The sequence below is a fragment of the Polyodon spathula genome, chromosome 19, assembly GCF_017654505.1.
Source record: "Polyodon spathula isolate WHYD16114869_AA chromosome 19, ASM1765450v1, whole genome shotgun sequence".
In the NCBI taxonomy this organism is placed as follows: domain Eukaryota; kingdom Metazoa; phylum Chordata; class Actinopteri; order Acipenseriformes; family Polyodontidae; genus Polyodon; species Polyodon spathula.
Genome location: NC_054552.1, coordinates 17,863,895 through 17,888,326, shown reverse-complemented (window position 1 = coordinate 17,888,326; position 24,432 = coordinate 17,863,895). Strand labels below are relative to the sequence as shown.

The following is a 24,432-nucleotide window of genomic DNA, read 5'->3' as shown; positions in this document are numbered from 1 at the left end:
TCTCAAATCAGGTAGTTGTTTTGCACATCTTATAATGTGACTTAAAGCAAATACAATTGATTGCTATTTAGCTTCAGAATCACAAAATAAAAAAAAAGGCTACTACAGAGGTTGTTGAACAGAATGTAAAATAAACAGCTTTCAGAAAACAAACTGGAAAGTCAGCGCCAACAAAAAGTATTGCTGTTTATTGTACTTGTAGCCAAGTTAAATCAGTACTACAGGTACAATCTAGCACAGCCACCTCGCTCCAAACTACCTGCTGTTTACTTTTTAAACGCAGTTACAATATTAAACCTGCATAGACATGTTTTCTTTGCTTTGAACAAACCCAATCTTAATGCTTTATACTCTCTGAAATTCCCTGCAGCTCCCTGCTCTCCACTCTCAAACCACATCCAATCTGCATGCTTTATACTCCCTGAACTTCCCTGCAGATCTCCAATCTCAAACCACACCCAATCTGCATGCTTTATACTCCCTGAATTTCCCTGCATGCACTAACATGTGTTTTTACAGTGTGAGCTTTGATCACTAATAGCAACACCGTCTGTTTTATTTAAGTTATCCTTATAACAACAGTTAATACTCTAGCAAACAACTTTGAATTGTATTTTTGATATCAACATTTCATTTATTGAAATCAACAATTGCACTACTGATAAATGTATTATTGATACCAACAATTGAATTGCTGATATCAGTAAATTATTCATTGATAGAGGCAATGGTTTTATTTTTATAACAAGCAATCAAAAATATAACATTATTAACAATTCATAGGCAGGTCATGCCTGTGGACTATTAGTTTTTTTAATATACAGTCCCACAGTATAGTGATTGCAGAAGAGCCGTGCAAAAGCATGATGTAAACCTCACCATGTTATTTTATAATTATACTTTGTTTAACATTTGTTATAATTTATGAGGGAGTTCATATGTTGTGCTTACATTATTTCTTATGTACACACAAGGGTTGAATGCAGCGCTCGGTTTTGGTGGTCTACCAACCTGTTCACACGTGGAGCAGGTGTTTCTATTTTTTTTTTTTTTTTTTTTTTTTTTATTTGATCTATATCCAGCCTCCGTATTTCCCTAAATACAATAACAGGACATCTGGCAATCTGTGAGATCTGATGCCACAGACATTACGATACATCTGTAACTTATCCAACATAAGCATTACTAAAGGGACTTGTTAGGCTAGGGAGTGTCGCGTAGCGCTTTATTATTTATGCGCAGCAGCATCAGTGAGCAGCCCGGCCAATCAAGAATAATACAAGAAGATAACCGGACAGGTGCTACTGCGCCACCGCACAGCAACCCTTGTGCTGAGCTGTTCTCGCGGGATCTCCCTTCTGCAATCCGGTAAAGGAGGCTCCGTGACTGTCGGTATCTCCCTGCTCTGGGCTGCCTGCGTGCCTCTGTCACTCCCTGTCAGCCGTCTTCCCCATTGCGGCTCCCATCAAAACCTCCACCGACAGGCTTGCTGCACTGCGGACTTCGGCGCTCCCTTCTGCACAGGACACCAGGGCGCTGTCACACTTGGTTTGTGGACGGCTCTCGCCTCAGTTGATCGGTGCTACGGTTTAGGCAGCTGTTACCCCTCTTCTTATCCTGGCCCACCCCTCTCTATTCCCCATTGATATCTCTTCCCCGACCTGATCCTGCTGTACATTGAAGAAGGATGAGTCCGCTGCTTGCTACGTTCCTGCTCGGGGGTCTCTTGCTGAATGTTTCAGCGCAAAACGGTAAGGGAGGTAGCTTTGAACCCGGGTACAGCAGGGTAGTGATATGCTAGAGATGTGAGAATGTACCCAGATGCGTTCTGAAATACAGACATGTTAATATAAATAGAGAGCCGAAGGACAGAGGAGATTTGCTATTATTAATTCCATAATCCGGCTCTAGTGATTAATTGTGAACCACAGGATATGAGTGTGTGTGTGTGTGCCAGGATTTGTAAATAAATAATAACCAGGATATATTCATAATTGATCATTTATATATTTTTTCAACATTTTTGCTGATATATTATTATAAGGTATTGATAGTGAACTATTGTGTAGCGCAGTATTACGGTGTGTGTTCGGTTCTGTTTTATTTGTTAAATACTAATGGATTTTTTAAACGGTATTGATTTGTTCATGTATTTATTTATTTTATTTTTTTTTACAACAGGACATGTTTGTGTGTGTGTGTGTGTGTGTGTGTGTGTGTGTGTGTGTGTGTGTGTGTGTTTAAACAGATATTACTCATTTGTAGCATCTCTGGATGATGGTGAAGCAATGTGAACACATTTATACCATGCACTGCAATTATTAATAGCAGTACACCTCAAACATACGTTGCTGTATGTTGTATAACACTCTGTTATTCAGGTCACCTCAGTTCTCACTATATGTATTTGCAGTAGCTTTTGTATTGTGTAGTCTACATCTAATAATTAATTCTATTGTGATTTGTATGTATTTTTCAATACCATTGCAGTGTAACACAGCCCATTATGCTGTCGTTATTTGGGTAACACAAGAATAAAAATAGGGTTCCCGTTATATATGAATAATGCATACAGTGTGATGAAATTTAGGTGGTACAGTATAGGCTAAGGCTAGCTGAGATGTTATCATGGTGGAAAGTGGAAAGTGTGCTGGTCTCCTTACTAGAGGAATGCAGAGTGGGAGGCATGAGCGCTGCTGGAAAAGCTAAGGAAAATTACTGACTGAGGCTACAACTTTCCATGCAAAACAGAAGTCCCCTTTACATTGCTTTTATTGTTGAAATAGTTTCTAAAGCTTTAGTATAAATGTTCAAGTGAAGCATGGTCCTGGATCCTTCCAGCCGCTTTTGTGAGCATGCTAGAAGAGACGAAAGACCTGTGAATATGTACACGCGCAGGATCCACCGCCACATATTATTTCTCACATCGAAATGTTTTTTTTTTTTTTTTTTTTTTTTTTTGGAAACTGTGAACAAATTAAACAAGAATAAAATCTATTTATTTTATTTGAAAAAGGAAATGGAAAAAGTTGTCAAATTGAGCGACTGTGACCTACAATACGGGAAGTGATGAAGCAACAGCAGCTGCATACTGCATTAAATAGTAGTTTCATATAAGTGTCAGTTTTGCTAGTGTGTCCTGCTTGGGATGATGTTTTCAGTCATTCTGTAGCGTGTTTGTAAATGTATGCTTCAATGTGTTGCCTGCTATAGATACATGTATTTTACAGAAATACCAGCCAGCATCATCTAGTGATTTACCACTTTTGGCTCAAATTTCCTTTTGTTTTATTTTAGGGGCTGCCAATATGCGGCACTATGGCTTATCTAAAGAAGGTTTTTCACCTGGCATTCTGCACCCGCTATCAAATTAGCACTTTGCCATCATTAATCCATTTAAATGATATTGCAATGTATTCAAATGAAGAAAAGAGCATGGCATTGAGTGGGGATCTGGAACATTGAGCGGGTGCAAACATTCTAATGAGATGGAAGGGTTTTGCTTTGCGCTTCGGCAATTGTAAATCGCCCAGGACAAGGGCGTCTGCTAAGAAATAAATAAATAAATAAATAAATAAATAAATAATAATAATCATTGACCCTCCAAAAACATTGCACCTCCTCTTACAAGGTGCAAACCTTTGTAGAAGTGAGTAATTAAGTGCTGTATAAAAGCATACTCCTTCAGAAACTTTGGCCTCAGGATGGCTGCTGTGGTACACTTCATGAAGGAGCAATGTTGGCTGTTGTTGAGGACAGGCAGGAAAACCTTCAGAGGAGGGCAAGATGGAGAAGACCCTGCATATTCAAACCCAGGGTCACTTCTTTTTGGGATGCCCAAGGATGCGGTGGTAAGGCGTTATTGTCTCACTCCGCAGGTCATCCTAGTCCTGATCGCTGAATTTCACCTTTCCATTACCTGGTTGGCCGCTAGGCAATTTGGATCTTTCAGTTGCAATTGTTTGCACTGTGCCTTTCCCTACACCAGCCCCTAGATGTGAACAGCTCAGTAATATGATGCCAGGTCTTCTACACCCAGGGTGTTTGTTTCTCCATGAGTTTCTCTACAGTCCAGGAGAACTAGAAGGGACCCACCAGACAGGTGGCCTGCTGTGATGTAGTATGTCATCCTGGCGCTTTAGGATAGGTTTATCTGTGCTATTATTAGGGAGGTGGGGGGGAGAAGCTATAGAAGGAACCTGACTCTACAGAGCTGGGTTTAGTTTTACCAGATTGCAGTCTGGCCAGGTGCATTTATTCATGTAGCATTTTGATATAACCTAAGGCTTGATTTTCAATTGGCCTATGTTCAGTAAATCTCTCGCTAGAAATATTTATATTGTTGTAGATTAGGGAGAGGAGAGGTATACATGTAATGTCATTTCAATTGAGATCCAAAATCCCGCCTTAGACAATAAAAACCTGCTTTATTAAAGAGTTACAGAATACCTGCAATATTTACAAGAAACCCATTTCGTTACATTTGCTGTGTTGTCTGAATCACAGCATTATATATTAAAACAGGTTGCCAATGCGCACATCATAGGTGAATCAATTGAGGAATGCATTCCTCAGCATTTACTCCGGAGCATTTGGTAGGGAAAAATCTCTTCTAAGGATCGCAGTGTACCCAGGTCATGCTCCCTCCTACAGGGCTGCTTTCCTGTTCTCATAACACGTCTTTCATTTCAATCGGAGCACCAGCAGTGCTGCAGCAGGGAGCATGAACGGGATGCACTGCGATGGTTCGAAGTAAAAATCTTTCTCCCTGGTGAACGTTCCTGAGTCAAAGCTTAAATAAATTAATTCTGCACTGTGAAAATATGGGACACAGCCAAGGTAAAGTAATGTGCTTCTTGTAAACACAGTAGGAGGGTCTGGAACACTTGAATGTCTTGTTTATAAGCAACATAGTTTACCATTTCTGTATCCCATGCTGTCTGTATCATAGTTATATATATTCAAACATAATGGCCATTGTTTTGATATTTGTATTATCCACAATCCTCTTCTAAGCAGTACAGTGTATCCAGGTCATACTCCTTTCTGCAACTCTTCTGTTCCCATAGCTAGTCAGTATGATGTACGGAGCTCAGAGCAGAAATGCTCTCTCTCTCCTGGTTACTGCTCCGTAGTAACACTTGTAAAATGTATTCCCCATCTGATTCATGACCCATAATAAATTAGATTGTGTTAAATATATTGCTTGTATACTGGTGGGATCCACCTCAAGTGAATCACTGTTAATTGAACAAAGCCCATTTTATAATCTGCAATTGCATTGTGTTGCTATACCCTCGCCAATCCACATGAATCTGTATGTTTCATTGAAGTGCACCCTGTGTTCACAACCATTGGAGTTCATTCTTTCACATAATGGATGCTGTGCACTGAGACGGGTCACTGAATGGTAAGGGGGATTTACTTTACAATTTCTTACTCTGCTTATCTTTAAAAAAAAATAAATAAATAAATAAAATGTACCCCTGATTTTCTCCCCAGTTTAAGAAGTCTGGGTATTTTAGGAGGTGTCTGTCATTCTGCAGGTCTGTTTGTCAGAATTACATTTTTACTCTTATCAGGATAACCATTTGTTCCAATGTGATCAGCCTTGGTTGTGACAGTCTTTATCGCAGCTATTTGAATTGTGAGTAAGCTTAAAGTGGTAGCTCACAAAATAATTCCATAAGTCATATCTGTTTTGCAATGTGTTAGTTACATACTGTATTCATTTGAATGATATCTGGTACCAAATTAAAGATCTGTTTCCATGCCTTCCTCCTGGGAAATCTGTTACACTCCCTGGGTCATTTCACCGCAGCAGTGTCTTCTGGGTCAAAGCTTGCTGAAATCATGCCTGTCAGTAGGGGAAACAGCTGATAACAGGAAAGAAGTGGAAGGGGTGGGGAGATGAAGAGCAACGGAAGAGCAACACTATATGAAAGCAGAGTTTACAAATGGAGATTTCTTCAACCTACTATAGCACCAGACATTTTAAAATAAAAATACATTCATTTCCTAGAAATGTGTTTAAAAATTGTACATCTGTAGCTAATGGAAGTGCAAATCAAGTAACATTTATGCCATTCTTTTTTTTTAGCTGCAATACTTTTCATTGTGAAACTGCTTTTTTTTTTTGTTTCTTCATAATAGAGATGAAGACTGGTGCGTTGCTGTATAATGGCATAACTGACCAAAGGCAGAATAGTTTTGCCCTGCCCGAGGTCAGTGATGTCATGAATCAGTAGTGGATAGAGGGCTTTCCTCCAGTTGTGTACTGATATAGGTTAAGAAATCTAAAGCAGCTGCTTGGAATCGACTTGTCAGGCTCGCCTGTTGGATCAGGGTGCTAGTTGTTGTGTGGTAATTTTAAACAGATCATTGAGTGTGTGCTGATGGCCCTGCAATGATATGGTTCAGTGGGCCATTACACTTCACTACATATTATAAGGTCCATTATAGACTGTAGAAGATCTTTCAGCCAGTGAGAGCACACTTTCACCCATTTATAACCATATTATAACCAGCATGGTTGACATAATCTGCTTTAAAAAATACCCAAGGCACCTCTCAGAATTCCACCCCAATCAGCCATTTACAGGATTCTTTTCATCAACCTTTTCCGTCTTTTCAAAGAAATTGATGACAGTGGACTATATAAAGTCTGGTAATGATCAGAAAACACATTTTGAACTTGTGTATTAATAATAATAATAATAATAATAATAATAATAATAATAATAAAGCGGTATATAATAATTATATATCAGTGTATGGGTTATATTGACTTCTATATCCTGTCTACTTGTGCTGCTATTCCACCACACGCAGTTGCTGTGCTATAATATATAAAGAAGTTCACTTCCAGCTGGTGTCCAGTGTACATTACCCTCTTCAGTGCAACATTGTTTTTAACCTCTGGATACAGTTTTTTCCAAATTTCAATTCTACCTAATGCTTACAAACCATTCCATTTCACACACGGTAGCACTCGGATTGTACTGCTTGGAGATGCTCACAAAAACTGCAATTTTTAGTAACAAATTACTATGGGTGTTAAGTGAGGGGTGATGTTAGCTTTCAGTAACTGGAAACCTAACCATAAATCCCAATAACCATGTTACTACATACTGTAGGTCTCCAATGTGCAGATGGCAAACACGGTACTTCATTTTAATGATATCTGGAACCACATTAAGATGAAGAAAGATCTCGGTTTCCATGCCTTCCTCTGGGGAAATCTGTTACATTTCCTGGGTCACCTCAGCAGTGTCTTCAAGGTCAACGCATGTTGAAATCATGTCAGTCACTAGGGGAAACAGTCTTATTATTCTCTTGCACATTTAAGAGAATAATAAGACAATATAAACGCAAATATAGCATTTGGAATTATAATCACTTTTGAATTAGTACAGTATAGAAGATGCCAAGTAGTACCATAATAATTAATTATGATTCAGGAAGTACTTTCATATTTCAAGGGCCAGCTTGTAGCAGTGACTCTGCACTATGCAGCAGCTGTCACTGTGTGAGCCACAGTAATAAGCACACTACTCTCCAGTGTGTTGCAGGCAGCTGTTCCTCGGTCACAGCACCAGTAGATCAGTGCTCTACTTACCGGCATGCCTGTTGCTTGATTGCAGCAGACTGCAGCCAGTCAGAACACTGCTCTGCTGTAAGAGGTACATTAGACCTGCAGAGAACTGGTTTAGTTTGCCTTCAGAGTTTTCCACCTGTTAGCACATCTCTAATTGAAATGAAACTTGCTCAGCACAGCATTTTAAATATACAGAAAGAACCCCTTATCCATGTATGATGAAGCGTGCTGAGAACATGCATGAGTAAGTTTTGCAATATGGGGTGTATGTAGTCAGTCTGTCTGTCTGTTTGTATGGTGGAGGTAGGTCATGATGATTTCCTTTCTCGTGATACTGGTAGCTCTGATTTGGTTTCATAGTCATGGGGTTGGATGTCTGTTACTGACTGCTCCTATATCGTTGGGCAGGACCTTCACGATTTCACATGAAATTGTTCTGATGTACAAAAACCAAATCCGGATATTTTCTTCTGTTTGTCCTTCATTCTGCTGCAGAGCAGTGAAAGTATACACTCACACTTAGCCAGTTACAGGACCTTATTTAAGTGACCCACATCGATTTAACAAGTTGTGCTGCTAAAATAGCATCAGATTACAGAATGTTAGGGTTAATTAATTAATATCTCAAATATTCATGAAACGTTTCTTAAAATAGCCAAGAGTTTCATGAAGCTTTAAACTGTATTTACTCATCAAAACTAAAGTCTGTTTTAATAGTAAGTGGTTGCCTTGGCAACAAGATTCAGGAAGTTGGTTATTCCTTCTTTCCCATAGTAATGACCACCTGAATAAGGTTAAAAGCTAAGCTGAGTGGAATCTGTAAGAAAGTGAAGGGTTAAAAGATATGGGGGCTTCAACTGGAGTCTGGTTAGCAGAATTGAAATCACAAAAAATGAGTTTATGGTAGCTACCAAGTTTAACCATGGTGGGTGGAGTATTGATTAACTATTACCATCTTTTCAACAAAGAAATTAGATTAAGAATGTATTGTGTTCAGATTCAACCCCAGGGATTTGCATAGGCATTTGATGCAATTTAAAATGCACATTGGTGGTTCTAAAGTGGGTTAACTGACAGTAGCAGATACATGCACTTTTTAAAATGCTAGTTTCCATTAGGCAATCATATTAAATACTACCCTGGGCCACCATTAAAACATGCGAGTAAAATTACAGATGACGAGGGTATCCCACATGTGTGAAATCCCACACTATTTCAATATATATTTCATTAATCAAATAAATACATATAATATTGTTTTTGTAGGCTATTTTTATATGGGATTGTGGCAAAGTGGCTGCTGATAGTGAATAGGTGCAGAGGTGATGCAGTCCAGGAATAATCACAGGCACCCAATTATAATCCAGTTTAGAAAAGGGTGCTTTATTTTGTAAGAAAGCCCCCTGCAATACACACCAATGTGTAAAGCACGGAGGTAAATAATGTAAATGGTTTTGCGTTTTTATTTTGGTTTGCGTGTTATCCGCCCCACAATAATACAATACACGGTCACCAGTCTGGGTGTGTGCTGTAGTGCTCCTAGTGGGTGATAACAATTCTAAACAGTGAGTGAAGTGCAGTGTTGATCCGGTTTAGTGCTGATGATTCTCCGACCCCTTTATGCTGTCATGCATGACCCCTTGGTAAACAATTGCAGCGGCTTTATTGCTTGCAGCTGTTACCTCGTTTACCTTCCAGGTCAATATGTTCCTGCAACAGAGTCTCGCCGCCTTCCAGGCTGACCGACTTCCCGACCCTGGAAATGAACTGTCAGGCCAGCCTGTCCAAAGACTTTCCCTTTTGCTACTTAGTACCCTCATAGGTCGGGAGGGAGATTTCCAACCAGAACTCATTATATTTCTGTCGCAGGGATATGTTGGCTAATTGGTTAATTTTCAAGCTCTGCTTTAACTCATGAAGCAAGGTGGAAATATATACTGTACGTCATGCTATATAAAACACCATAGAGCTGATAACATGCACTACAGTGTGTAAACACTGTGACTGCAATATATACAGTCTGCTTGTTTTATGTTTTTAAATACTGTTTTAAAATACCATACACTGTGTGTACAGGATACACCATGAACGTTCACAGAGTAATCCTTGTGAGAGTTCCCCACAGTAAAGCACAGCAAAATCATGGTGAAGCACATGGTATGGTAAAGTATATTAAAAACCATATGATAGCCAATGATAAATGCATATTATAACCTGGAAAAACCTTTACAAAGGTTATAGTCACTATTACTGTACACGCCGGCATGCAAGATAGCTGAACTGCAGCATACTGACTTCAGGGGTAAATCAGAAACACACTTAAAAGCATCTCTTAGTGGTCAACAGCGCTCTGGGAAACACAAATAGCCAAGTCAAATGCGAAGTTAAATAGGAGGCAATTTCATCATTCCTTAGTTTCCCATAGTAAGTAAAAGCATAGCAAAGTGTAATGAAGCACAGTGAGAGCAGGGTAAAGCCAATTGAAACCCATGGTAAATGCATAGTATGACTGATAAAACTGTACATTCACGCTGTACTGTGGTAAACTTTTACGGGAGTCTGCAGTGGTCCAGGGGGTTATTTACGACCATCCTCATGAGCGGCTGGTCACAAAGTTGTGCCAGAGATATTCTAACTGGGATGCATGTGGATCTCCCAGTCCCGGATCAATACTGGCCTAGCTTGTATTTGTTCTACACTTTCTACAGTGCAGTGTGCCAGTCAGCATCGCAGGCACAGGAAGGGTTATAGTGGCTCAAAGAATAGAGTTCACCTGCTAAAGGCCTTGCAAGAATGCAGTGATAGTAACACAAACGTCACAATAATTCAGAGGACAACCTGCTGCTGACTGTAATTTTCAGTTGAGGTAAACAGGAAACTTATACCTGCAGAATTGTCTTTCCTTGTACATTTGATGAGCCTACTTGGCAAACACGTACATAAAATATGTATTAGTGTCGACAGTCATATATAACAAACTAACTAAACCAATGGATCCAGTTCCTTGAATTAATCTTTACTGTAAAGGATGAAACTAATACAAACAATAACATCCATCTAAAACTTGTAATAGACCAGCAAGTAAGAACTGAAAGGGGAAATGTATTTTTTCTTAAAGGTTTTAAATATCTCAGATTTGTAAATACTTGCCCCATATGATGGTGGTGGTGGTGGTGTTGTTATTACATTTTTTTTTTTTTTTTTAATATAGTGCCCACAAGCTGTAACATATATGTTGCATATAACATTCATACCCTGCTCAGGTAATATCAGGAAAAGTGCAAGGACTGCAGCTATCTTAAGGCATGTAAACAAACTGGGAAGTGAACAATATCTGGTTTCATTAAACAGAGTTGTTTTTTTGGTTTGTCTTTTTTTGCTTTGTTTTTTCAGTTTGCAATAGCCACATTGCTTTGTGAATGCATCCCAATGAACAGTATAGAACAGTACCGAACAGTCACACATCTCCTAAGTCGCCCACCTCCCTGCTCTCTGGAACACATGTAGGGTGATAATCCTGTTACCTTTTACGGCTATTTGCTTTGAATATCTGTGCTTGTGTCTGGTTGAGTGCTGTTCAGTACTGAGAGATTTTTTAGTGATACTATTTTCAGTGCGTGCCTGGGGATGCTGCGCAGAGCTCAAAAAGTGGCTGCGCCACAGCTCTGTGCGATTGCAATGCCATTTGCACACAGACGGGCGCTGGGTGTTTGTTTACATCCGGTGGGATGGGAAGCATCCGCTCTGCAGGAACTACTACCACGGAACCATTTAACTGCAAGACAGGACCTGTGAAGGCTCTGCCCAGCCAGTACCATCTGAATGACCCAGCATCGTTGGGAGGCCGGGACTTCGGAAGCAACAGAACAGAAGTAGGACAGCTTAGGAGATGTGGATCCCAAAACAGTACAGAGAGGGTTTACCTTAGAGTTGTAAGGTTCCTGGAGCGGGATGGTCCTTTTAGTGAGACTAGCGCTCCTCATTTTGTGTGGCAAACTTTTATTTTTAGCTTTTGTTTTTATTTTTTTATTAAATGTGATACTGGGTCTACCATTCCTTTGTTGAAAATTAAATCTGCTTGCCTGAGCGACATCAATGCTCTGTGTCAGTCAGTGTTTTCCAATGACTACCTACACACATAACACATCACCCTGTTACAGTTCCACATAAAGTGAAAACTAAAAACTGGCTCCTTACGCCACAGGGATTAGAGATAGAGTCATGGTTCATATGGAACACATATAGGAAGTTATATGTGCTGTATAAAAAATGTCATTACCCATGACCTTTGACCTCTGCTAAATGTCATAATGTCTGCTGTTGAACTACCAATAACCTGCATACAAATGTATACAAGTGAATATATCAAAGGTCATTCTGTTGCAATGCCCCAAAACTGTGGAACTCTGTTCCACTGGAGATCAGGAATTCAGCAACTTTGAGTGTTTTTAAATCTAGCTTAAACGGGTGATTGAAACTGTTCAGAATCACACAGGGTTATTTAAAGCAGCAGATGCAGAGCTTAGGCAAAGGTTTTCTATGTTCATTTTAGGTTTAAACATATTTATTTGCATTCATTGTTGTATAAACATGAACAGTTCTAGAGTGTTGTGTTTATTTCCCTCATAAGGATGGCGGTGCAGGGGGTTATTTGGCGTCCTTATTTCTGGAATGACTATTCCTGCATGAGCGTTCGTGGTGCATTCTTTATACATATCCTGCTATCCTTCAACAGTTACTTGTCTTTAAAGTGATTGGTGTGAACAACAGAATGATACACCTGTCCTGCACTTCCATTTGCTGTATAGATCCACAATATTAAGGTTTGACAGAAACATATATTATAGCAAACATGTGTTTTTATTGTAAAATATGATATCTGGTGCTGCACTGTGTTAAAGAAAGTTCTCAGTTTCTATGCCTTACTCTCAGGAAGGCTGGTAATGTTTCACTTCCTAGGTCCTAATTAAAAAGATAATTAGGGTCAGCTGTTTTGAATACTTTGGTTAACAATCAGGCCTGATTTGGGCCAGCCCTGCCCAATATAAATCTGACTAACTTTGGCCCTTACCATCAGAGTGAAGTTGTCAGCACACAGGTTCTAGAGGCACATCATGCCACGATCTAAAAGAAATTCCTGAAGACCTCCGGGGGGAAAAAAAAAAATTGTTGTTGATGATCAGTCTAGAAAGGGTTACAAAGCAATTTGTAAGGCTCTGGGTCTCCATCAAACCACAATCAGAGCCCTGTTGTCCAAATGGAAAAAGTTTGGGACAGTAGTGAATCTTCCCAGGAGTGGCCGTCCTGCCAAAATCTCTCCAAGAGCAAGGCGTAAAATCGTCCAGGAAGTCACAAAGAACCCTAGAACAACATCCAGGGATCTGCAGGCCTCTCTCACCTCAGCTAAGGTCAGTGTTCATGACTCCACCATCAGAAAGACAATGGGCAAAAATGGGATTCATGGCAGAGTAGCAAGGCGGAAACCACTGCTTACTATGAAGAACATGAATGCTCGTCTGAAGTTTTCGAAAAACCACCTGGATGATCCTCAACAGACCTGGAATAATGTTCTATGGACAGATGAGTCAAAAGTGGAACTTTTTGGCTAACATGGGTCCAGTTATGTCTGGCGAATACCAAACACTGCATTCCACAGTAAAAACCTCATATCAACGATCAAGCATGGCGGTGATAGTGTCATGATTTGGGGATGCTTTGCTGCATCAGGACCTGGACGACTTGTCATCATTGAAGGAGCCATGAATTCTGCTCTGTATCAGATAATTTTACAGGAGAATGTAAGGCCATCCGTCCATGAGCTGGAGCTGAAGCTGAAGCGCAGCTGGGTCCTGCAGCAAGACAATGATCGGAAACAAACAAGCAAGTCTACAACAGAATGGTTGAACAATAAATTAAAAATTTTGGAATTGCACAGTCAAAGTCCAGACCTAAACCCCATTGAGATGTTGTGGCAGGACCTGTAATATGTGGTACTGTTTCTATAGGGTTGCTATGAATATGTAAAGACCTGTGAGGCTGTAACACAGACTATAACACTATGTAACACAATTTTTGTTCCTGGGTAGTAAGTGTTATTTCCTAATTGCTTATGCCTCAAAAGTATAGAAAATGGCTATTATTCCCCACAAACTTCGCTTTTGTGACCAGTACAGTGATATTTTGAAATTTACCTATTTCCAATGAGAAAATGGGCGAATTTGTGTCTTTTCGTTCACATAAAGTCAAAATAAAACAAAATATGAATCCAAATTAACATGTATTTATATTAAAGTAATACAAAAATGACTACAAAAGATTTAGCAGTGAGTAGTTTTTCGAGATTTACGATTATACTGTAAATCACTTTCACGAATCAGCCCCCAAATGTAGTCTTCCATCATGTTCTCGCTATACTGTCCTTGGTAGCGGCGTTCAAAGTCCAGTATATCCTGGTGGAAGCACTCGCCTTGCTCCTCTTAGTATGCTCCCATGTTCTCCTTGAATTTATCAAGATGAGCATCAAGGATATGGACTTTGAGGGACATCCTACAGCCCATTGTGCCGTAGTTCTTCACCGGAGTCTCAACCAGCTCCACATAGTTTTCGGCCTTGTGGTTGCCCAGGAAGCCCCAAACCACTGCGACAAAGCTGTTCCAAGCCGCTTTCTCCTTACTAGTGAGCTTCTTGGGGAATTCATTGCACTCCAGGATCTTCTTGATCTGTGGTCCGACGAAGACACCGGCTTTGACCTTTGCCTCAGACAGCTTAGGGAAGAAGTCTTGAAGGTACTTGAAGGCTGCCGACTCCTTATCTAGAGCTCTGACAAATTGTTTCATAAGGCCCAATTTGATGTGCAGTGGTGGCATCAGCACCTTCCGGGAGTCCACCAGTGGCTCCCACTTGACGTTGTTCCTCCCCACAGAGAACTCGGTCCGCTGTGGCCAGTCCCGCCTGTGGTAGTGCGCCTTGGTGTCCCTGCTGTCCCAAAGGCAAAGATAGCAGGGAAACTTGGTAAAACTGCCTTGGAGACCCATCAGGAATGCCACCATTTTGAAGTCTCCTATGGCCTCCCAGCCATACTCATCATAATTCAAGGCGTCCAGCAAGGTCTTGATGCTGTTGTAATCCTCTTTGAGGTGCACTGAGTGAGTCAGGGGAAGAGACGGGTACTTGTTACCATTATGGAGCAGCACGGCTTTGAGGCTCCGGGGATGAGCTGTCAGTGAAGAGGCTCCACTCATTCTTGTTACAGGCGATTCCGATTGCCTCGAACAGACTGGTCACATTGTGGCAGAAGCAGAGCCCATCTTGACGGGTGAAGAAGCTGGAAAAAGATTGGTGACGCTTCCTCTGATCTGCGACTTGCACACTTTCATCCAACAAGTTCCACTGCTTGAGCCTAGACGTCAAAAGCTCGGCATTGGACTTGGTGACCAAGATCTCTAATCAAGTCGTTGAGGTCATTTTGGTTGGGGTAGTATGGGTTTCTCTCCTCAGCTCCACCTCTGAAATTGTCATCTGGATCTACAACGTCTTCCTCGCTCTGACTTGCTGCTCTCTTCTAAAGACGGCTGCTCTCTCTCCGGAGGAGTGGGTACGGGGAGCTCATGGCAGTGTGGCACCGGGGTGATGGATGAAGGAAGGTCCGGATACGTGATAGCAGGTGTATTCTTGCCAGTCCGACGTTTGGAAAGGTTCATCATGCAGAAGTAGCAGTTGCTTGAGTGGTCAGTGGGTTGCCGCCAAATTCTTGGGATAGCGAACTTCATGGCTCTCTTTTCCCCTCTGTACCATCCTACAAAAATACATTTATTTCACCCATGACTATGTGTAAGAGATTCTCGCAACATTTTTCATATATGATATATTTTTTCAATAACATTGAAAATTGTAAAACGTTTTAAAATTAAAAACTTTTACAATTTTAAAAATTAACACATTTTATAACATAAAATTCAGAGCAACAATTCAAAAACAAAGTCCATCTTACCTTCCAGAGTTTTTGCAGTGCTCGCAGGTGAAATGAGGTGCCCAGGGTTTGTCTTGATCCCAGACAGGCATGCCGAAATATGCCTTGTAGGCCTCACACATCTTAGCAGATGCTTCCACAGAGTACTTTTTCGCTCATGTCTTGATTTGGTATATGTCTTATTTGATATGCCAGCAGTGTATAGTCTCAGCACAGCACTGTATAACAGTCTCATTGTAAGATCATGAATGCATTCAGCTAATATCCATCCCATTAGCATCTGTCCTGTGCCATTTAGGAAACTTCCTTCAAGTGACTATGCTGATGTCACTGACCTTTCCAATCTTGATGCAGAGTGTAAAGCAATTGCCAGAATTCATGATAACATACAGTATGGTGTGTATGACAAAGCAAAGTAGCTTTAACACTTTTTATCATGCTAATAAAATAAAATGAAAAATAAATTTACATTAATATGCTCATTATGTACTTTTAATAAGGGAAATCGAATTTGTCCTAATTTTAGAAATTCCTTTCAGCGGTAGAAATCCGGCTTTTATCATAATCCTAGAATCACAACCCCTATGAAGAGGGAGCCAAGAGAATAATTTGTCGTATTTTAGTTATCTATAGTTATGTACGTTGAAAAATTAAACTATTTTGAGATAGTTTTATTGAAACTTGTATTGTCAGTCCTTCGCAAAAAATCTGAATTGAGGTCCGATCCAACATTCTATGGTACCAGTGCATTGTGGGGTGTTTTGTGTAGCCCTTTCTGCAGTTCTGTTTTGAAGTAGTTATGGAGTAATTTCTGTCCATTTTGAGAGATCATAAATCAGAATTAAGTGGAAAATATAATTATGCTCCCTCTTGTAACCACTAAATGAACTGTAGAAGGAGACACAAGTGAGTATTCGGGGATACCAAGATATTCAACAAACAATGTGTCGGGTTAATGGGGAATAAATATCCCACCCCTTGTATGTCAATCCTAGAAATTGGACACATTTTAGGGTACCACTGTGCTTGTGAGACATACATTGAAAGAGCGTGTTTTTAATTGAGTTTAGGATGTGCACTGTTGCAGGACAGTATGGGAGTGTTCTAGCAGCCTGATGGGTCGAGTGTATGTGGGTTGCTGACTCCAGGGAGAGATCTGCTTGCATTCTCAGCTCAATGAGATGCAAGTAACTTATAAATACATGCAGGCTGCCATGCACATCCATTCAATGATTAAGTCTCCAATGTGTAGTTTTAGCAAAGATTACTTTAAAACATGATATCTTGTACTGTGCTGTTTGTAGGCATTGCTTCTGATCAAATTGCACCTCCTGAGAGACATTGTCCCTACCCCTTCAGGGTTGTCTTTCCTGTTGGTAACCAACCAGCTGCTGCCTCTAATAACTGACAGGCAGTAAGATTCTTAACCCAGAATAGACTGCTGAGGAGAAGTGACCTCGGAAGTGTAACAGATTTCCTAGAATACAGCCACCAAATGAAACTTTCCTTTACAATACCAGATGTATTATTGATAAGAATAAATTACAATTAAAATACAGTGTGAACCTGTGGATAATGGTGTCATTAGAAGAAACGATTACAGGAGTCAAGTTCATGCTGAATTCACTTGCTTCACCCTTATGGTTAACCCCATTATACATTGTACTAATTATATAAGAAACGTTTTGATTCTGATTCAATGTCTTTATCAGTGTTTTCTTAAGTGGAATACAACTCTGTTTTCTTTAAAGCAGGACAATTTATTATTTCACAAAGCGTAATAGAAACATCCCTTATTCAAACATGAACATTTTTAATCAGTTTCCTCTACAGTAAGACCATTGTGTCTGTTTTGAATCATTACATTTCTTTTAAGGGATTTCATTTGTAACTTTTAATAAGAAAAGGTTGAGCACTGACCAATTCAGAGGTAATAAAGGTAGATCTCCACTGTGCTGATATGTAGAGAAACTGTGAGTGTTTATTCAAGTTCACTGGGGGCCTTGTTCCACAGCTGTTTATTTCAAAGACATTAGGGTGAATGCTCCTATTGGGTAGCCTATGGATCACTCAGAGGATCCAGTCAGTTCAGTACAATAGTGAGGCCTTCAGTTTGCTGCACTATAGCCTCCTGACTTGTGGTTGTGCACTGTGTTTCTATGGAAACACCACTCTTCCTCCTCTCCCTGCTCTGTCCTTGGAGAAGCCTGACAGTAACTATGATGGATGTCCTTGTAGTCTCTTTAATGGACCAATCTAAAATTAGACCCATCTAAATTTAACCATTCTGGAGCACTGCAATTCATTTCTTGTGGGAATGAGGGACTAGCATGAGTGTTTGGCTCAGTGTCAATCCTCTTGACTGCTTTCAAACGAATCATGTCTGTTGTTAACTGCCAGATATGTGTGCAATGTTTAAACCAATAAAACCACCAAATGTTAACATCCTTAGCCCTCATTTCCAATGATTTAACAATTGCCGGAAAAACAACCAAATCTTTTTCATTGTCAGACCATTGTTTCAAAGCAATATATAAAACCTGGCATGTTTATTGCTATAAAAAAGCAGGAAGCCATTTATGATGCATACTTGTTTTTCACAACATTGTGTAAAATATACAGAAGATTTGGTTATGTAACAATGTTATGTAGGACCCCCTTATAAATGAGGCCTCTGTCTCAATGGGTAAATCTCCTGGTTAAATGAACATACAAATACAAAATGCATGTACACATAGTTCTCTAAGAATGAAGTACACATGTTGTTGATGTGAATACAAAAGTAATGTGATTTCTCAAGTTGTACTTTTTAAATTGATAATTTAAACACTCTACTGTATGCTGTTGCTGAATCAGCTCTTCATTGGCCTGTGCAGACCACATGCACTGAAATCCTGTGTGTTTAATCTTTAGGGAAATTGCTGCTTGCTTCTGGGAGGCAGACCCCATTTCCTAATGGCTACAGTGTATTGCCGGGAGTGTTTTGTTGAGAAAGTGTCAGATTTAGTCATTTTTCTCTGGGTCTAAAAGGCTGGTATAAGGTCGATGACTTGAGGTATATCCACGCATACTGTGGATTGTCTAGTTGATATAGAGGAACATGCGGAACATAATGCTGAAATAACAAATCGACTATCGTTTGTTGCAGCCCCAAAACTAAACACTCTGTTTTGAATAGGTAAAACTACCGTCCGCTTCTTTTCACTCTGCAGGCCTGCTATGCAGCTACCTCAGAGCTACAGCATCGGAGGACCACGCAGCTCTGGGCAACTTGTAGACAGGCCCACAGACACCCATCCAGTCTACAGGGGTCACTGGTGCGTGGTCAGCCGAGGATACACTGGCCAACCTAAGCCCCCCTCCCCCAGAAGGTGCTTGGCCAATTGGGCGCTGCTCTGGGAACTCCCGTCCACGGTCGGCAGTGGAATAGCCTGGACTTGAACCGGCAACCTCCAGGCTATAGGGCATGCACTCCACGGGGAGTGCCTTTGCCGGATTTGCCACTCGGGAGCCTCATCTTTCTTCAACATTGAGTCGGTGTGAGCCCCCTCCACAATTACCCTAGGATTGAAATATTAATTTCAATATAGTACTATAGCATTTAAAAAAAAATACCAAACAACAACTGTGAGAACGACCACTGAGAGTCATTTTGTGCAGTGTTAGAATTAAATTACACATAATTTTATTTGTGCATGTAAACCAAGCCAATAAAAACTAAGTCTCCCCTTTTTGTCATGCTATTTTTGATCTTTTGGGAAATTTGAGTTTACATGCAATTGTATTAGGTATAGAAATGATCCTTCAAAATTAAAAGTGATTAAAATATGTGAGTTAAATATTGGGGTCAGTGTCCCAGTTTGGCCCTGTGTGATATAGCTTTCTTTCTGGGTTTACAAGAGGTTTTTAGGTTGTGTTGAAGAACCTTAAATGCAGCCTGCCTCAAAAATAAAATAAAAATACATTTAAACAGGCGAGGGGGAACAAAACAAAAACCCAGACATAGCATTGCACAAATACCAAAAATACAAAATGTTGACGGCACCTACAGTGGCTCTCAAAAGATGCTGCCACCACCATGCTTCACAGCAGGGATGGCGTTCTTAGGATAATGTGCGTTGTTAGGATGGTGTTCTCTGGATGATGTGCATTGTTAGACTCTGAGACTCTTGTCTCAGAGTCTCCCACATGCCTTCTTGCAAACTCTAGCCGAGGTTTGATTGTGAGTTTTTCAACAATGGCTTTCTTTTTGCCACTGTCCCAGAAAGGCCAGTTTTGTGAAGCACCCGGGCTATTGTTGCTGTATGCACCGTGTCTCCCAGGTCAGCTGTGAAAGACTGTAACTCTGTGGAACTTACAGGTTTTTCATGTTTTCCTTCTTGTTAAACACATCTTGCTCTTTGAAATAGCATTAACTGATCTTACTTCACCAGGTGGGCACTCAAGCCTGGTGCAGAGGGCAGTAGCCATAATATAAGAGATCACTAGCAAGAATTCCCAGCTATTGTAATCAAATACATTTTGGGATACAAACGTGACTTAGAGTGATTTTTAAAACTGTCAAACATTGTTTAATGCATTTAATTGATCTAAACAGTCTTTTGAAGCTTTGTCAGTGCATGTCAATGTAAACACGGAGGGCTGCATTCATAAAACATTAGCATGCCAGTGTACATATTGAAACCCTATGCATTTATGGCACGCTGTAATCTTGAAAAAGTACTATAAAGAAAACTGGAATTTCAGCGAATGGTGTGCCAGGAATTTTGCTTTTACCTGATGCAAAAGTGTTGATGAAAGGTGAAATATTGCCAAATTGCTGAACTTTGTATTTTTTCTGTATTGATGATGTGACTTGTTGTTTATGTTAACTTTTTATATGTGGTCTCATGGAGTTTGCTGGAGGTTTTGAACCAGGATGTGGCAGGCAATCCAGTATTGCTCTACATGCTAGTCTATCCTGTACGGCCCTGGTCAAAAGAATGGATGCAGCATTGAATTGGGCTTGTGCTGCTATAGACATTAGGAACGAAATTAGCTAGGAATTTTACAGTTTTTACAGTGAATACATTTGTTTGTTACTTTAACATTGTCTTTTTTTTTTATGATTTTCATGTATTTTGTGTTTGAAAGAATGTGTTAAAGAATTTAAAAAAATACATTGACACAAAATGCGCAATAAAAATGGTGGTAGAATCTAAACTGTTAGCATGGCTACCCCCTTTTTATTTTATTTCATTTGACTTTTGCATAACGTGTGTGGTTTTCAAGGGTTTGTATTGAGGTATGGGAAGTCAGGTGTGCTTGCTGGTTCTTCAGGTTTGAGATTGTTAGACGGGAGGGGGTGCATTGAGTGTCCACTTCCATGTCGCACTCTCGTTTCTCTCATTTTTCTCTGCTCATTTCTGGAGTGTGTTTTCCAGTTTGTTTATTCTTTTTGACTTTATTTACTCCTGCATTCTCTTGCCTCCCTCCCTCCCCCTGCCTGCCCCTTCGACACACTTTTCCTCTCCAGCTGGGTTTGTGAAGTCGCCCATGTCTGAGACTAAGCTCACGGGGGACACCTTTGAGCTGTACTGCGACGTGGTTGGGAACCCCACACCGGAGATCCAGTGGTGGTACGCAGAAATCAACCGCGCAGACTCCTTCAAGCAGCTGTGGGACGGGGCCCGCAAGCGGCGGGTCTGGATCAACACGGCGTACGGTGCCAATGGGGTGAGCGTGCTGCGAATGAGCCGGCTCGCCCTGGAGGACTCGGGCACCTACGAATGCCGAGCGAGCAACGACCCCCGACGCAACGACCTGCGGCAGAACCCCGCCATCACCTGGATCCGAGCGCAGGCCACCATTACCGTCCTGCAGAGTGAGTGCTCAACCCCACCCTGCAGTTACTGTAGTAGAAGTAGATGGTGAAAGGCAACCCCACCTATCCCGGTTTCCCCCCCGTACAGAATGAAAAGTTTTTGTGTGCCTCTCCCACGTGCAACCTTTCCTTCTGGTGTTAGTGAACCAAATAACGCAGAAGTGTCTCCTTTTCAAGTAGAAACCCAGTGGCGAGTATCCCTTTTTGTTTTAGTTTTTTTTTTTAATGACCACAAACCCAGCCCCATCTCTTCTGCTCTCTACTCCTCCTCCCCCCCTCCTCTCTCCCACCCTCGTCTTGGCTGTGCCTCTGTTTTGTAACGTCTTGGTGTTTGCTGTACAGTCATCGTTTTGTGTTGCTTTCCTCGTGCCATTCTAACCGTTTTGTTTATTTGAAGTTGTCTGTGTTGTGTGTTTTTTTTTTTTTTTTTTTTTTTTTTTTTACTTACCTCAAAGACAGTCGTGTCACATCCTATAGAAGGCCAGGTCCCAAGATACTTGGAAAGAATGTTTTCTAAATGATCTTGGTTTCCACCCTGCCTGTGACTAATGCAGGAAGACAAAAGGAACAGTCTTTCTTTTACTCGAGTCTCTGTTTCAGATTTCCAGCTCTGGTGGATTTGTCAGAGCTTTCCATTTCATCTTTTCTTTCAAGATGAATTTGAGTTTTGGAATTAGGGCTTCATTCTGTTACCTTGTGCCTTCTGTAGATCTAAGACTGAATGTCTGCAAACACACTAATACCTGTTCACACACGCATGCACTATACATACATTGTGTGTGATGTGCAAGTATGTTCACAATGTACAGATCTGTGTGTGTGTGTGTGTGTGTGTGTGTGTATATATACTAATAATATAGGTATATATATATATAGTTGTTTGTAGCTGTGTGTATATTGTGTTGATATATAAGGCCACTCATAATAAATTATTGGTTTGCTGTAATCCAACACTAGAGAGAGATTGATATATTTAGCTGTGTTGATTATTTGAAATTGTATTCACATGAAATACTTTGGTTGAACCTCAAGCAACTGGCTGTACATGTTTTCCTCTTATTGTCATAAAAAGCATATAGGCCTATGTATTAAACAGCATAGAGCATGTATACATTTCTGTGACAGGGTCTAAATGATGCATAAGGAGTGTTACAGCAAACCTCTTTGTATTATGGCCTGATGTATATACACATAAATAAACAGGTATCCTGGCAATATCTGTTTGTAATTGATAAATGTAAATATGTCTTTATCATAGGGCTATGCAGGATTCCCATTGAAAGGGCTCAATTACAAATGAACATGGTCTCACTTCCAGTATGACCCCCACACCCCCCAGTCCTGAACACTCCTAGCATTTACAACACAGGTGATATCAGTTGATCACTTTGCAGAACTGCAACTGGGGAAACAAGCAAAGGTTTCGTGGTCGAGATACGATTAAAAACCAAAAAATTGATTTTTGCTCTTGACAGACACTGTCCTCTGATTTGGTTTGGAATGTATTCTGCTGCAATGCAAAGTGGTCAGCTGGACATCCTGTTTATAACGTCTCCGTGTTTGTGTGCTGTATATCTGTATATCCTGGATGGATAGGTCAGAAGTTTCTATACTATAGTTTTGTATAGATGAATAGATATGTATTGCAGCTGAAGTATTTTCATGTTTGAATTCCAGACTATGAAGTTATCGCTTGTTTTGTAGATTTATTGTGTATCTTGTATGTGTATTTCAAATTCACTGTATTATAATTCAAGATGATTTCATTTTACTTTGAAACAGGAACCAGGGGATCTTTTGCTGTACCATCTTGTGCCTTTGTAACCAAATAAAATACAAACACAGTGGCACCAAACATTATTACACTGTTACTGTAAATCAAAAATAGAAATTTTCATCATTCACGTTTTCCTGATATTAAATGTCTTACTTGTTCAGTATCCTAGTATGTGTATCCTGTATGATTCTCTGCTGTATCTCCCCATTTCTGCTCACTCTTCCAGCAACAAAGCCTCCGGAAGGCTGACTGTGTGGGAGTGGGGTAGGGAAGCATGTTAGCCTCGTGCTGTGTACTGAAGCCCATAGACGATGCATTGTGCTTCACTGATGCTTCCCAAAATCAGAGGGGCCTTTACAAGCCATTTTTGCTGGAATAGTAAACGGGGCAAAGAACACACATAACAGGATATTATTAAACGTTAGAAAAATGAAGATGATATAAAGTTGTTTAATATGTATTGTTCTGTAGACCCCAGTACCTAACTTTAAGGTGGTTTTCTTAAATTGCTCTTAATTGAGTCATTCTTGTACTTAAACAAGTGACATTTTAATACTCTGTCAAGCTATTTATAAAGGCTGCCACACACCAGACGCGATGCACTTTTTTAATTGGTGATGAGACACTTTTGCAGTGTCATGACTATACACACCAGAAGTGACACAGAGGCAATGCAACAGGTTTGAAAACTGCCAGATCTATACAACTGTTAGAAATTGCTATTGAAAAAACTGGTCAAGACTGGTACACATTCATCAACATGATGTAGTAATTGAGTGTCTTCTCTGACTGTATTTCAACATTCAACACAGGCTTAGCCAGTGCCTTTGAAATGCACTCCTATATATTTTCTTTCAAATCTGTATCTTTATAATTGTCTGACCTTCTGTCATAAAGCTTCGGGTATTTTTTCATCATGCAATGAAGCTGTTCTCTGATTGCTCAATGCCCTAGTTGACGAGCATCAATCGATTTAACCCTATTTATTTCACGTCGCTCCAATGCTGCTCCAGTGTCGCCCTGGTGCTGCTCTCGCATTGCCTGTCATGTTGCCTGTGGTGTGACGTGTTGTGTCTGATGTGTAGCAGCCTAAAGACATGTTCCATGATGGCCAGTCTAGAACAGCGTAACAAGAGTAAGTAACACTGGAGTAACTGGAGTAGGTACAGTCTCATCCTATTGGATATTAAAACCAAGGGCAACAGAATGATTTCTGGTTCCACTGT

General features: G+C 40.4%; 1 protein-coding gene across 3 annotated transcripts in view; it reads left to right on the top strand.

The window, feature by feature from the left end:
* The first annotated feature begins 1,267 nt into the window (after positions 1-1,267).
* Positions 1,268-24,432, top strand: part of LOC121294834 (neuroplastin-like) — a 78,899-nt gene continuing 55,734 nt past the window's right edge. Inside the window, exons 1-2 of one of the 3 annotated variants that reach the window (XM_041218954.1) lie at positions 1,268-1,751; positions 21,082-21,429. In XM_041218954.1, coding sequence (XP_041074888.1) covers positions 1,688-1,751; positions 21,082-21,429 — 412 coding nt within the window. In that variant the 5' untranslated portion in view covers positions 1,268-1,687. The remainder of the gene's footprint in view (positions 1,752-21,081; positions 21,430-24,432) is intronic. The other 2 variants (XM_041218953.1, XM_041218955.1) reach the window with 2 other exon arrangements.